This window comes from Bos indicus, chromosome 13 (genome assembly GCF_029378745.1).
Source record: "Bos indicus isolate NIAB-ARS_2022 breed Sahiwal x Tharparkar chromosome 13, NIAB-ARS_B.indTharparkar_mat_pri_1.0, whole genome shotgun sequence".
NCBI classification, from domain to species: domain Eukaryota; kingdom Metazoa; phylum Chordata; class Mammalia; order Artiodactyla; family Bovidae; genus Bos; species Bos indicus.
The window spans coordinates 74,858,361-74,869,937 of NC_091772.1; the positions used below are offsets into that span (position 1 = coordinate 74,858,361).

Below are 11,577 nucleotides of genomic sequence, written 5' to 3' on the forward strand. Positions count from 1 at the left end.
TCCGCCGGGATTGCCGGAGGCGGCGGGGAAGAACGGGGCAGGGTGGGGGAGTCTTCTCAACACCCATAGGGATCTCTTTCCACTCCCTTCGCCTCTCTCCCAACTCCTCATCCCCATCCCCAGAAAGCGGCTGCCTTCCTCCTGCTCGGCCTTTGTAGTCCTAGGGTGCGCGGGGGGGTGGGGGGGTCCCATGAAGAGCTCTCCTTGGAACCACGCTTTCCCCTCTTCTCCCCGCTTCCTTCCCCAAAGCGCGTCCCTAAACTCCTTGGGGAATTAGACTCCCCGGGAATGTCCTGGGGGAAATCCCAGGGAGGTGTGTCTCCGGGAGCTCCGCCCCTCCGCTAGCGAGGCTGGCTGCGATTGGTCCCCGAAGACCCCGCTTCTTTCCTGGGCGGGCTCCCGGGCCAGGACAGGGGAACTGGAAGCGGCCAAGTCCCGGCGCGCTCTCCTCCGGCCGCCGGGTTCTCACCTCGCCATGGTTCGTTTGCCACTGCAGTGTCTCTTCTGGGGCTTCTTTCTGACCGCCGTAAGTTGAAATTCCGTTCCGACCAGAGGCGGGAATTTGAGATTAGAGAGTAGGGAATGGGAAAAGAAGCGATACTTCGGGCAGGGAACCTTCTGAGCTGATTTTGGGAAGCTGGGTAGGGTACCCGGGGTCATGGCTGAATGAGATGGACTGTTTCTCTCTCCTCCCGGGCAGGGGTGGGGGTCCAGGTGGCCCACAGAGGGCGCCTAGTGGGGTCGCCGCAGGAAACGCCTAGGCAGCGCAGATGAGGTTGGGGGTTTCGGCAGCCTTAAGCCTTTATCTGGTCAAAAAACTGTAGAGTCTGGGTCTGCCTCGAAGGCTGGCCCCAAAGAGACGGTGAGGGGTTTCAGAAGTGAGAAGGGAGGCCAGCCAAGGGAAGGGGCGGGTCTAGCCGGTTTCCTGTCTCTTTCCCAATGTGGATAGATGCCAGCCTCTGTGAGTGGTTATCACCTCCTTGCCAGCTGGGGTGGCCTTCTTCCAGGACATCTTGCGGGAGCAAGGGATGAGGGCAGTGGCCCAGGTGCTTCTCTGAGAAGGCAAGGAGCTTTTAACGTTCCCACTCCAGAACCAAATCCTGGTGATCCTCCCCAACCCCCAACATAGGAGGAATACCCAAGGCTGTGTCCCTGCCTCCTGAATTTAAGATGACATAGGGGACTCTCGGGGGAACTGAACAGTTCATGGGACCATGAAAGGGCTGGGAGACCAGCAGGGGTTTCTCCAGGTACCCCAGAAGGGCTCAGATATGCCCAACCAAGCATATCTCCGGGATTTTCAGAGTTCCACACTTGACTCGCTTCTAGTTTAAATGTATTTTTGTAGTTCCTCATTCTGGAGGCTGGGAATCCCCCAAGTACCTGACACTGTCATCCCCACCCCTCTGGTCTCCCCCTAAATTTCAAGGGCTGTACTTTCTGGCATGAAGGCAGGGCAGGAATGACCCATGAAGTAGGGGGTCGGCAGCAAGGGGAGAGATGCTGTGGGGAAGCTGCTCTGGCCCCAGCACTTTCATTTTCACTGTAAGCAATGGCTCTTAGGGAGTAAGGAGGCAGGAAGGGGGCTCTTGGAGGAGAAGTGGAGGAAAAGCCAGTGGGGATAGCGTGAAAGGTGGTCTGAGCTTCTCAAGAGCAAAGTCCCAGTTTTAGCTCCAGGTGGAGACTAGGCTGTGACAACAATATCTGAGGTTATTTACTGAGAGTTTCCTGTGTGTCAGGCTCTGAGCAAAATACTTTACATGCATTCTTGGTCTGATTTCTTCCAACTCCCCCATTATACAGATGAGCAAACTGAGGCTCAGAGAGAGAAAATGGCTTGCCCCAGTCCGCTTAGCTAGATGGAACCTGCTGATAAATGTACATCTGCCTGATTTCTGAGCCAGCCTCTCAGATGGTGAGAGTTTCCAAGCCTTGGTCCTGAGCTACCGCATGTCAGAAGGCTTGAAACTATGACGTGGGAACTGGGGATTCGACACATTTTCAGAGGAGGGGCTATATTTCTCATATGTTTGAAAATGGCATAGAGGACTTTTATTGCTCTGGGAGTGTGGGGGGAAGGTCCATGGGCTTGCGGGGAGAACGTTCACGGGATGGTGTGTTGTGATGTGATGGCGGGAGCAGTGACCTTTGCTGTTTCCTTCCCTGCTTGGGATAAGATACACTTCTGTAAGTAATTCACCACCCTCCCCCCACCCCTACCGGCCCTGAGTTGAATGAGAAGCACCAATTAGGTAGGTTCCTGGTAGCCAGGGTGCTGGGCAACCCAGCAGATACTTATGTATGTATGATAATTAAAAGTGCCATTTAATGAGCACCTCCTATGTTCTGGACACTGTACCAGGCCATATTCATCCATTCTTTCTCATCTTCACAACCTAATCTGTGCATGCGTGCATTCTAAATTGCTTCAGTTGACTCTTTGTGACACCATGGATTGTAGCCCACCAGGCTCCTCTGTCCATGGGATTCTCCAGGCAAGAAAACTGGAGTGAATTGCCATATCCTCCTCCAGAGGGTCTTCCTGACCCAGGGATCAAACCCATGTCTCTTATGTCTCCTGTATTGGGAGGCGGGTTCTTAACCACCAGGGCCACCTAGGAAGTCCTAATCTGTGGGGCAGGCATTATTTCTCCCATTTTAGAGTTGTAGAAACTGAGGATAAGAGAAGCAAAATAACTAGTTAAGTGTTACAAAGTCAAGACTGGAGCTTTATGCTGTTTGACCCTTAAAACTGTTCTTTTCACTGGCTGTTCCCAGGGTGTGAGATGATTTTAGAGAGCATGCCGCGGTCGCTGTTGTTCAGTTGCTAAGTCATGTCAACTCTTCTGCAACCCCATGCGGATGTAGAATTAACAACACAAATTCACTTTGCAGTTCTAGTTAAAATCCTTTTCATTTTTTCAAGAAGGAAGTTGCTGGAGCTAGAATATAGTTAATACCTCTCAAATGCCTTGCTAATCCTCCTTTTAAAACAAAAATCAGGAGCAGGCCTGGGGTAGAGGGCTGTCAGTAAGCAAAGCAATCAGCTATGGTTTAATGACATTGTTTTGTTTCTGCTGAATTTATTTTTAGGGTTGCCTTTTATTTATGAGAAGTGATACTAGTTTTGTTCTCATGGCAATGCTATGAGGTTTACCTTGAAAATAAATGTATTTAAATGAACAAGAAGTCATGAATAGCATGGGTGGTACCTGGATGTGGTGACAATGATGCAGGTGAGACCCACATTGATGGAGAGAGGAAATATTGAGACCTGAGTTCTCATTCGGATTCTATCACTGCGTGACCTTGGGCAAGTGAATCAGCCTTTCTGGTCCCCAGTCTCACCACGTGTGAAGTGAAAGAGTTGGATTTTATGCTTCCAGCTGCTCCATCCTGTATTTCGTGAGGGAGAGGTTGGATGATCAGATGATGAGAGGTTGGAGGGAGAAAACATGATGAGGCTCGGAAAGGGGAAGAGGGTGGGGAGCAAAAGAATAGAAGGAAGAGGCCACATGCTAAATATAGCCCCCATTTGGACTAGGACCAGCTGGAGTCAGCCAGCTTCAGGACTCCAGGGTAGATGCTGGAGTCCTCATGTGCTCTTGGGTTGCTGGGGAGAGGAAAGACTCAGCCCTCAAGCCAAAAGGAAGATCTGTTTAGTTCAATGAATACTGTGAGTTAACAGCGCAATTACTTTGTAAAATATCAGAATGATTCTCTGGGTACCTTTGTCATCATACTAGTTGGGGGTTTAGTTAAAAACAAATGCAACATATAACACACAGGCCCCGTTTTTCTGCTTTGTACTTAAACTTCGGTTCTACCCTCTGTCCTGCCTGATTTGCACCTGTGTGCCAAGGAGGCTACATCTGAGATTTCAAGATCCCTTCAAATCACCCAATTCCTTTTTTAGGTCCACTCAGAACCAGCCACTGCTTGTGGAGAGAAGCAATACCCAGTGAACAGTCTTTGCTGTGATTTGTGCCCACCGGGTGAGACGCTCTAGCCCCACGTGGGACCTGTCTTGGTCTGCTGGCACATGCAGATCTCATGTGTCAACTATAAGCTTGTGTCTTAAATGACCCCTGGGATTCCCTGTCCCTGCCCCAGGATGTTCTGAGTTTCCTCTCTGCTGACCCAGAACTAGGGTTCCTATCTCTTCTGCGTCCTATACCAGAGTATGAAGGCTGGAAGGGTCTGGGACTGCCCTCTTTGAAGCCCCCTCCCTAAAGCCCAGCTTTACCACTTTTCAATTAAGTGTCTGACTCATTGGGTTGCCTGGAGTGCCCTCATTTCCGGATGTTTTCCAGGACAGAAACTGGTGAACGACTGCACAGAGGTCAGCAAAACAGAATGCCAGTCCTGCGGTAAAGGCGAATTCTTGTCCACCTGGAACAGAGAGAAATACTGTCACGAGCACAGATACTGCAACCCCAGTGCGTGGGCTGCGGGGGAAGGGGCCCTTGGGAGTCAGGCTGATATTCCAGCTCATTCCTGACAGTACAGCCATCCTGACTTTTTTTTTTTAATAGCCAGTGTCTGTTCTGATTGGTTAGAGTCTGGGTTGTCTTGGTTGTTACCTAATTTGATTGCCGTTCCTGCTAGGAAGAGGGTCTAAAAGAAAAGAACAGGAAATATGAAGATCAGGGGCCCCTGGATCACGGCCGGTAAGGGGTTCCCATCCTTCTTTCCTGTCTCTGCACAGACCTAGGGCTCCGGATCCAGAGCGAGGGCACCTTGAATACAGACACCACTTGTGTATGTGTCGAAGGCCAACACTGTACCAGTCACACCTGTGAAAGTTGCACGCCCCACAGCTTGTGTCTCCCTGGCTTCGGGGTCAAGCAGATCGGTAAGTGGCCTGTCTGGGAATCAGTTCTAGAGGCAGGAGAGAGGAGGCAAGGGCCCAAGGAGAGGGGCTGGGCAGCGGGCACTCCGCCCCAGAGGCTGAGAGACCGGCCTACCTTGATATCTCCACCATAGTGGGTTGGAAATGGAACCTTTGCCTCTGCCTCCCACTGTGGGCATCAGCCTCGGCCCACTGTGGGCATTGGGCTCGGGAGGGCCGTGGGGGAAGCCTCCCTAGGGGCTGCCTGCAGCAAGGGAAGGTGTGTGCTTCGGGGAGAAGTGCTTTGAAGCAGGATGCTCGTCTGGTCCTGCCTGCCCACCGGTCCCCCTGACAGCCAGACAGGGGGTCCACTGTAACGATTAATGCCTCCTCTCCCCTCAGCTACAGGGCTTTTGGATACCGTCTGTGAACCCTGCCCGCTCGGCTTCTTCTCCAACGTGTCATCTGCTTTTGAAAAGTGTCACCGTTGGACAAGGTATAAGGACTCAGCCCTTGTGTTTCCTGCCCCAAGAGGGGCATGGGACCCGCTTCCCTTCTCTCTGGCCACCAGTCCTTCGGTCCCCGCTCCCCATGTCCACACACTCACACACCTCTAGAATGTCTCGAGGGACCCCCATGGCCAACCAGACACTTTGGGCATTTCCTGCCTGCTCTCTCTGGGTGGTAGTAGACACCGCTGCTCTCTGATCTTTGGTGAAATTCTCCCTCCGTGGGGGGTACAGTGACACCGCTCTTCCTTTCCTTGTACCCCTCTCAGCTCCTCCTTCCTCCTCCTAAACGGGTTTTCTAGGCCTTTGTTCTAGGCTCTAGTCTCCGCTCACTTTGCCCACCTCCCCTGGACCATCTTTTCCACATCCGTGGCTTTGGCTACGGATCGTTCCCCATCACCATCTGTCTAGATTTGTCTCCTAGGTCCCAGACTGTCGTATCTACCTGCCGAGGGTACACCTCCTCGGAGATGAGCCACGGGCACCTGCTTGCTCCCTTTACCCGCTGTGATGGGCGCAAACGTGTCTCTGGGCACCTGTTGCAGGGTCCCCCTCCGTCTCCCCCAGTCAGTCACTAAGTCCTGTCTGTCTAACCTTCCAAATGTTTGGGGACTCTTCCTCCTTCTCTCTGATCTCCCCTGTCACCACCTTAGTTTGGACCTCACCACAGTGGTCTGGCCGATGCTGTAGCCTCCTCACTGGCCTCCCTGCCTCAATTCTCTCCCTTTCAGCTGGCTCTCCATCCCTTTGCCAAAGTAAGCTTTCCACCGTTCTCTCCGGAGCATGGCACTCCCTGTTTAAAATGCTCCGCGGCTCTCTGCGCCTTTGGGATGAAACCCTGACTCCTCTGCACAGCCTCCGACCTCCCAGCTCCATCTCGTGATCTCTTCGTGACATCATGTTGCTTGCAATTCCCTCAACACACTGTTTGTTCTCTTGCATTAAAGTCTTCTGCCTGGAATACGCGTAAGCACACGCCTGATTAAGTTTTTTTTTACGTTTAATTTGAAAAAATGAGTAAGACAGGCGTGAGGACAGAAGGCATAAAAGGGCCAATAGTGATACGTCCCTTGCCGCCCTCAGCCATCCTGCAGCCACTGGACCACGCGTGTCCTTCTGGAGGTTCTCTGCGCAAACAAACAAAGGCACACACATGCAAACGGATCTTTCACACGGATAGTGGCATCCCGTATATACTGTTGACTGTCTGCCTGTCTCCAGTAGGTGGCAAACTCCTGAACTGTAGAGGCGCTCTATTTTTCTTCCATGGATATATCCCTTATGCTCCAAACAGCATCTGCTGCATAGTAGGTGCTCAATAAATCTTTACTGATAAATGTTGACTGAGAAAGGGAGGCACCTTGGTTTGGTAGAACCAGAGCACTGGGTTCCAGACTCACTCAGCTTAGAAAGTGTATGACCGTGTGGGACTGTGACCCTCATCTGAGCCTTGGTGTCCTCATTTGGAAAATGAGAATGACCTTCATTTCACAAGGGTCGAGGAAAAGACATGTAAATGTGTTTCAAAAACTCTTAAGCACTCTTCTCATATATGTGCTTTCTTTGAAGCTTCTCTTTTTCCTGCGTTAGATGTTTTGTCCTTTGCGATGTCCTTCTCTGTCCGTCCCTTTCCATTCCTCCGGGGAACCACCTTGGTCCAAGTCTTCATCATCTCATGTTTGGCCACTGCTTTGGCAGTGGCCTCCTGGAAAGCCATTTTTCTGTCATTTCTCCGCCTGGGAGATCTTTGGCCATTAAATCCTCTAGCAGCTTTAGTCATGTGGTTGGATGCTGACGCGACCCACCAGCTGAATCCAGCTGAAAACTTCATGGCTGATTAGTGATCTGGTTCTAAAGACCCAATTTTCCAGTTTCCTTATACCATCTGGCTCATCACCCACCTAATCCTTCGTATCATGTTGTCCTGCTTAAAGAGAATATGTTGTTATTGTTGTTCAGTTGCTAAGTTGTGTCCGACTCCTCTGCAGCCCCACAGCCTGTAGCCCACCAGACTCCTCTGTCCATGGGATTTCCCAGACAAGAATATTGGAGTGGGTTGCCATTTTCTTCTCCAGAGGATCTTCTCCATCCAGGGACTGAACCCGTGTCTCTTGAATTGCAGGTGGATTCTTTACCACTGAGCCACCTGGCACGCCCTACATATACTGATGTTCTAAATTTTACATCCCTCAAGGGCCCACTGAGATCTAACTTCCCCAGGGAAGTCTTTCTGGATGACTCTCAAACCAGAGATTCTCAACTGAGCAGTTTTCTCCCCCAGAGGACATGTGACAATATCTGGAGATATTTTGGTTCTCACAACTGAGGAGGAGGATGCTACTGGCCTCTAGAGGCCAGGGACGCTGCTAAACATCCTACAGTATTCAGGACAGTCCCCACCACAGAAGAAAAATTATGTGGCCCCCAGACATCAGTGGTGCCAAATTTGAGCAGCCCCCTCGTCCTCGCATTCCGGTCACTGTGGATTCTGCCTCCTTACCCTGAACCATGCCCCGTTCACATGCACTTGGCACTCGTCAGAGGCTTTCCTACCCTCACTCCTTCACGGTTTACCGTTGTCTTTCCTCTGCACTCGCGAGTTCTGTATGAACAGTCCGTGTCATTCCCATAACAACCAGCAAGGAGAGCGCACATAACACATGCTCCGTGAACCTGTGCTGTTGCTTGTTGGCCGTCTCCCTCTGGGGTTGGAAATCTCACGAGTGGGGAAACTTAGTGTCTCTTTGTCTCTGTGTGTCTGCATGTGCACGCATGTCTGTACACAGCTGCGAGAGAAAAGGCCTGGTGGAACAACACGTGGGGACGAACAAGACAGATGTTGTCTGCGGTAAGTCCTGGAGAGTGGGCCCCAGCGGCCGGCTAAGAAGGTGGAGAGCTGAGGGGAGACTGGGGTACCCGGAAGCACAGGTAGGGAAAGAGGGAGGGGAGGCTAAAGCAAGAGGGGGAGGCAGTTTGGAACTGTGGCAATCTAGCTCTGCTGCTTATCTGTGGAGCCTGGGCAAGTCACTCCCTCTCTCTGAGCCTCAGTTTCTTCATCTGTAAAATGGGACAATACCACCTCCCCTACTAGGGCAGTGTGAATCCCTGGCATGGGCGCAGGCATTTTGGAGGCGCCCCGTCAGTGCTGTTCTGCCGCCCTGCACATTGAGGACCAGCGTGTGTGACATTGTTTCCTCTCAGGCTCTCAGTTTTGTTTTTTTTTTTTGGCCACGCCACATGGCTTGCAGAATCTCAGTTCCCTGACCAAGGATTGAATCCCGGCCATAGCACTGAAAGCCCGGAATCCTAACCTCTAGGCCACCAGGGACCTCAGTTTTGATTTTAGAATGAGGAGGTGACTTACAGCCCAGATCACAGACTCAAATAACTACAGAGATTAGGCAGGATCCAGTTAATGAGTGAAAAAGATGAGGGGTAAGAAAAAGGCACTCTGCTTTTCCTTAAAATTCGCTTTCCTCTTGGCAGGGTTGGGACTGGGGTGAGGTGAGGAAGGCACCTGCCTTGGGCACAATATTTAAGGGGGCACCAGAAAAATGCTGTCATCAAGATAGATATTTGAGGCAATACTTAAAAAAAAATTACTGTGAAAACTCCATAACAAATAGAATAGCACCAGTTTAAATAAAGACAGGCTCCAACCCTGTATTTGCCCAACCCAGCCTCACTTGCCTCACTGTAGTCCCGACTCCAGTTCCAGTAAAACTTTATTTAAAAACAGGTAGCTGGCCGGTGGGCCAGAGTTTGCTGATATAATTTTTCAAAACATGACATTAAAATATGACTTATTTGGGACTTCCCTGGCAGCCCAGTGGTTAAGACTCTGCACTTCCTATGCAGCAGACATGGGTTCGATCCCTGGCCAGGGAACTAAGATCCCATATGCTGTGTGGCATGGCCAAAAAAATACGACTTATCTTGATTACTGAGCTTTTGGGTGTCCTCTTCAGTCTTGTCCTGAGGCAGTGCTTCATTGGTCTTACTTTAGTCCTTACCACACCTCTGGTCTTTTGTTCCAGTTTCCCATGTAGAATAGAGACTTAGGCACAAGAAACACTTTCCCTTCCTCTCCATTCTTCTATAAAAAAGACAAGGGTGCAGATGTAAATGAGGCTGGGCCTCGGTATTGGACAAAGGGTAGGGAGGGGTGGGGAGTGTGGCGAGCTGGTATCGGCAACTTTCACCACTCACTTCTGGCCAATGAGTGGCAGGTGGGTTGCTGGCCCACTGGGGCTGGATCTTCCAAATTTGTAAAAGAAATCAGATACCTAAATTTTAAATGTGCAATCTCCTAATTTTAAAATGTTGGCAAATATTATAAATTAAACACACACATACACACACACACACATGCCAGTCACACTAAAGACATCTGTTGGTCACATTTCTACTAGGGGACATGTGTTTGAAATTTCTGATATAGATGAGCTTTGACACAGAAGGATTTGAGAGTCCAGCAAAGCACAGCAGCTTTGGGCAAAAGGTTGGGGAGCCATGGCTGAATTCTTGCTCTCTCCAGGTTTCCAGAGTCGGATGAGGACCCTGGTGGTGATCCCCGTCACGATGGGAGTCTTGTTTGCTGTCCTGCTGGTATCTGCCTGTATCAGTGAGTCCCCAGGTGGGGAGGTGATGGGGCAGGAGGGACAGTTGATGGGTCACCTGTTTCCTGATCTGGCCTTGCCGACTCCCCATCCTTTTTTTTTCTCTCTAGGGAACATAACCAAGAAGCGGCAGGCTAAGGTAAGTCACCCAAGGAAAGGGTTTAAGACAGGAAAGAAAGACTGATTCATCCTGTTGCCTATATGGCAACAAAATTGAGACAGGGCCAGTCCCCTCCCCCTCCTCTGGGCTTGGGGCTTCTCCCCTTTTGTCCTTTTCTCCCAAGCTCACCTTCCCCCAGAGCTTCCCCAGCACCACTGGCAAAGTCTGACATTTACTCTTCTTTCCTGGGAGAGCCGCATCTTCCGAGCCTTGGTGTGGGGTCTAGGAGTGGGTGATAGAGGAACATTTCCTTAACCCGCGGGCTCCCCTTACGGAAGCTTCGTGACACCCTCGCTGTGGCCAGCAGGGGGCAGGACGCACCCATGGAATCAGCACTGACCCTTGGTTTGGGAAAGGGAAAAGGGGCGAGGGGTGGGATGGCTTCCAGGGAAGCGCTCGGAAGTGTTGCTAGGGGCAACTCCAAGCCTTGTCTCCCCAGGCCCTGCACCCTACGGCTGAAAGGCAGGATCCCGTGGAGACGATTGATCCGGAGGATTTTCCCGGCCCCCACCCGCCTCCTCCGGTGCAAGAGACCTTATGCTGGTGTCAGCCGGTCGCCCAGGAGGACGGCAAAGAGAGCCGCATCTCCGTGCAGGAGCGAGAATGAGGCCGCGGGCGCCCAGGGGCGTGGCAGGCCGGGCCCATGGACACGAACCTGGGGCTGCTGCTGCGGGGGGAGGGCGACAGCCGCCCTCTGCCTGCACCCCTGCAGCCCAGAAACAGTTCACCTTGGGGCACCTTTCACCCCAGCCCTGGAGCCCGCCCAGTCTCCCAACCTGCTTTTAACGATGGTAACAAAACTTTGGGGAGGACATACAATAATATCCACCAGACCTTCCACCCCAGCGAGCGGTTCATTGCTGACAGATGTCATTCGGTGGCTGCTCTGAGCCCAGGAGGCATATACATGGATATGCAGTGCAGTATTGTTTGTGACAGCGAGCAACTGGAAACTGCTTAACTGTCCATCACCAGGGGACTGGTTAAATAAAACTGTAATATATTTATGCAACAGATCTTAAAAACACTGTCATGGGGGGAAAAGTAGTTTGCAGAATGGTGGGCACAGAAACTTTTTTTTTAAAGCATGTAACCCAAATCAGGAGGCTCAGTGCTAAAGCATCTGCCTTCCAATGCAGGAGATGCACGAGATGCGGGTTCAATCCCTGGGAAGATCCCCTGAAGGAGGAAATGGCAACCCGCTCACTCCAGTGTTCTTGCCTGGAGAAGTCCATGGACAGAGGAGCTCGGTGGGCTACAGTCCATGGGGTTGCAAAGAGTGGGACGTGACTGAGCATGCACACACAACCCAAAACAATATGACATATCACCTACAGATACATATATAAACACAGAGTGTTATATATGTGGGTATAAATGGGGGTCCTGGAAGGACACACAGTTAGGGAAGAAGGGTCCGGGGGAGGGTTGGTTAAAGAAAGATTTGACTTTCCCATA

At 51.3% G+C, this 11,577-nt stretch overlaps 1 protein-coding gene across 5 annotated transcripts; it reads left to right on the forward strand.

Moving 5' to 3' along the window:
- The first annotated feature begins 370 nt into the window (after positions 1-370).
- Positions 371-11,131, forward strand: CD40 (CD40 molecule). 5 transcript variants are annotated; one of them, XM_019972505.2, is made up of 9 exons: positions 372-526; positions 3,917-3,995; positions 4,314-4,439; positions 4,709-4,855; positions 5,234-5,327; positions 8,127-8,188; positions 9,878-9,976; positions 10,070-10,098; positions 10,559-11,131. In XM_019972505.2, exons 1-9 carry the CDS (start codon positions 476-478, stop codon positions 10,724-10,726), a joined length of 855 nt encoding a protein of 284 aa, XP_019828064.1. In that variant the 5' UTR covers positions 372-475; the 3' UTR covers positions 10,727-11,131. The 5 variants fall into 5 exon arrangements, with proteins under 5 accessions (XP_070657894.1, XP_019828064.1, XP_019828066.1 ...); XM_019972507.2 differs by having other exon boundaries at positions 9,878-9,964; XM_070801791.1 differs by lacking the exon at positions 372-526 and adding an exon at positions 638-1,915.
- Positions 11,132-11,577: the final 446 nt, after the last annotated feature.

Bases quoted from the DNA above. Each gene is read 5' to 3' on its own strand.
- CD40 (XM_019972505.2), top strand. From the start codon at position 476: ATGGTTCGTTTGCCACTGCAGTGTCTCTTCTGGGGCTTCTTTCTGACC. The intron at 3,996-4,313 runs GTGAGACGCTCT...GATGTTTTCCAG, and splicing joins CTGTGATTTGTGCCCACCGG to GACAGAAACTGGTGAACGAC. The intron at 10,099-10,558 runs GTAAGTCACCCA...TTGTCTCCCCAG, and splicing joins CCAAGAAGCGGCAGGCTAAG to GCCCTGCACCCTACGGCTGA.